General features: G+C 47.2%; 1 protein-coding gene across 1 annotated transcript in view; it reads left to right on the plus strand.

The window, feature by feature from the left end:
- The first annotated feature begins 1,818 nt into the window (after nt 1–1,818).
- ZNF546 (zinc finger protein 546) overlaps nt 1,819–3,227 on the plus strand; it is a 20,824-nt gene continuing 19,415 nt past the window's right edge. The window contains 2 exon segments of the mRNA XM_011952536.1: nt 1,819–1,880; nt 2,809–2,905. Coding sequence (XP_011807926.1) covers nt 1,819–1,880; nt 2,809–2,905 — 159 coding nt within the window.

Below are 3,227 nucleotides of genomic sequence, written 5' to 3' on the forward strand. Positions count from 1 at the left end.
GCCTGGCTAATTTTTGTATTTTTTTAGTAGAGACAGGGTTTCGCCATATTGGTCAGGCTAGTCTCAAACTCCTGACCTCGTGATCTGCCGGCCTTGGCCTCCCAAAGTGCTGGGATTGTAGGCATGAGCCACTGCGCCCGGCCTTATATGGACACATTTTTAAGGGATTTGGTAGGGTGGGGGTTCTTTGCAACAATGTAAACATCCAGTCCCTCATCAAACTTTCTATTTTCTTCACTTACTAATTTATATCAGTTTGGAATTATGATTCCCTTTGTTATTTAATGGGTTTTAATCTATAACTAGCATTATTTATTTTGATGCTCAAACCATGTCAAGTGTGGTCAGTGGAAGTTCCTTCAATCTGGTTTCCATGTCCTTTGAACTCGTCCCCACCGTTCTTTGAGCACTTCCTTACTTTCTAGCACAAGATGTTCCAAGTTCATTCTGAACTTTCCCTTTCCCAGCTCTGGAATCCGCCATTTCTCCATGGAGCCTTGCTCCTTTCAGTGGAGCATGGTGTATTTAGGAACCAAGGGCTGACTGCCTAATGTGCTTTCCAAGCATAATTTCCTCAGTCCAAGGTTTTCAAATCAATCTGCCAAAGACCCACTCCCAGAATAGAAAAGTGGAAGGAAATTCTTAATATTTTTTAAAAGTTACTATTATTTTCATTTTTCTCTTTGTAAAAAATTCATTTGATTCAATATAAAAAGACAAATTTCTTTGGCATATAAATTGCAACTTTCTGATCCAAATCTTTAAATAAAGCTGATACTCCAAGATGCAACATATTATCTTTATTCCACAGACATATAGGCCTATGGTTGCAAACTTTTATACACACACAGTCACAATTCCACTGGCACCCGTGACGTTCCACACCCAGATTTTCCAAATCACACATTCTCACCTTCACATAGCCTTGCCGGCAACCCAGTCAGTCACACGGCACAGTACATTGTTACGTCAAGCACGGCCACCATCTACCACAGAGCTGTCGTCCCATTGGCCAAAGTCACAAAAATCACAGCCCTGGGTATTTTTTGTGGTTTTCTCCAGTCAGATCCCTTCACTCACTACACACCGACTCACACTCAAATTACACACATGCGGAAACACAACCCGCCACAGCCAGAGAGGCTCCGTCGGTCCCGCCACAGCCAGAGAGGCTCCGTCGGTCCCGCAACCCTCACGGTGCCACACGCACGCGCTCACAAGGCAAATACAAATGGCCAGGCACCCATTCTTTACAATACACGTATTGAGCGCCTACTATGTACTAGACGCCGGGACTACCTCAAGGGGTGAAACAAACAAAACCTTGCCTGGCAGAGCTATCGCCCAGTTCGCACGCACTCGGCCTCAGGGTCGCACTCGGCGGTCCCACGCTCAAGTGGCCTGGCGAGGGGCCCAGAGGTGTCTACTCTGCTCCTCAGCTTCCTGCGTGGGTCCCCGGGACGTGGAGCGAAACCGCCGGATGCGCGTGCGCCTGCGCCTGCGCCTGCGCCTCCGCCCAAGAGACCCAGTTTCCGGCTGTGGACTACATTTCCCAGAAGCCGCTTGGGCAGTGTTGCCTGGACCCCGAGGGCCCTTTACATTGCGTTCTTAACGGTTCAGCCGCCTGGGTACTTCATTCACAGGCAGGCAAGAAGTTCGAGCTAGGTGAGGCGGAACGGGACTCTTACGAGTAGGACTGAGGTTGGAACTGCCGCCCAAAGTGAGGCACTCCAGGGCCAAGACTTGGCGTGTCATGCCCGGAGGGAGCCTCAGGCCTGTGCGTGCGTGGGGAGCGGAGAAGGGGGATTGTGTGACAAAATGTGGCAGACGGTGTATGTGTGCGTGTGCGCGCGACGGGGCACCCGTCAGGACCGGGTTGGGTGGGTGTGGGTGCGGGTGTGAGGTTGAGACAGGTGCCTGGCCCTCTGGTGTGTGTCACTGACCCTCTGCTCCCCTCACGGCCTCGGTGTCTGCTCAGAGCAGTGTCCCCAAGAGGGAAGTCAGATATTGAGCTCTGGGATGAAGGTTCCCAGCAAGAAGATACAGACCTGGGTTGGCGATTGGACTTTTGAATTAGAAGTGTCCCTAAAACAGACTCCTGGGACGACAGATTGGAAGAGTGCCCAGTTGGAGCCGCTGTGTGGGCAGCTGCATTTTTCAGAAGCACTACATTCCCATGCCTTTGATCTAGAAATCTGCTGTGAGTTCAGAGACAGATCCCAGCCTCACTCTCACGCAGCTGTTATGTGCGTGAGGTCAGCGCAGATATAGCGCTGGAGGGGATATTCTAGGTTGGTCTGTGCTCTAAGAAAGGCCTGCTGTCTCATGATTTTTTTTCTTCCCCCATCCTGCTATTCATCAAAACAAGGATCCTGGAAAGGAGGGAACAATTGTTGTAGCAGGTCTAAAAGTTCAGGTCCAGGTAAGTTTATATTTCCTTTTTGTTCATAAAATGGAAATCACACATTCTAATCTTCACACAGCCTTGCCTGCATCCGGTCATACGGTATGGTACCACACTGCTATGTCAAGCAAAGCCACAGTCTACCACAGAGCCTGTCACCTCATTGCTCACAGTCACAAAAATCACATCCCCAGGTACTTTCTGTGACTTTCATTTGCATTTTTCCTTTTGAAAAAGTTCATTTGATTCAATCTAAAAAGACAAAATTATTTGGCACATAAATTGCAACTCTCTGGTCCATATCTTTAAATAAATGCATAAAGTGTTTTTGTTTTGAGGAGATGGAAACATTGCTTTGCTTTTCCTGAGTTGTCCAGTGACCTATCCCAAGCCTTCCTTTCCAGTGAACAATGGACCACGCAGATGGACCCTCCTCTTCACGGGCCTCCAAATGACCTTCTCATTTTTCAAATCATTCCTCTGCACTCACTTTCTATAATGGTAGAGAAATGCATATCTTGGAGTCTAAAGTTAAAACTTTGTTTTATTGAGATTAATGTTTAGGTAGAATCACATCATCCATCTTCTCCAATCTTCTCCAAAGACCTCAGTTTTGAAGTATGACAGGATTAGAGATGACCTGACTGGTGTCAGCAAGCAGGTGATAATGGTTGCCTGTTTTCAAGGCTTTTAGAAGTGGGAATCTGATTGGAAGTCCAAGTATAGAAATCTGTGTGAACATGAGCAGGGATTTTTTTCCAAGGAATCCATGAGTTGAGATTTAATGTTCATACAGTGTTAGTCATAAGAATAAAAAGTACAT

The sequence above is a fragment of the Colobus angolensis genome, unplaced genomic scaffold (assembly GCF_000951035.1).
Source record: "Colobus angolensis palliatus isolate OR3802 unplaced genomic scaffold, Cang.pa_1.0 Scaffold34, whole genome shotgun sequence".
Lineage (NCBI taxonomy): Eukaryota > Metazoa > Chordata > Mammalia > Primates > Cercopithecidae > Colobus > Colobus angolensis.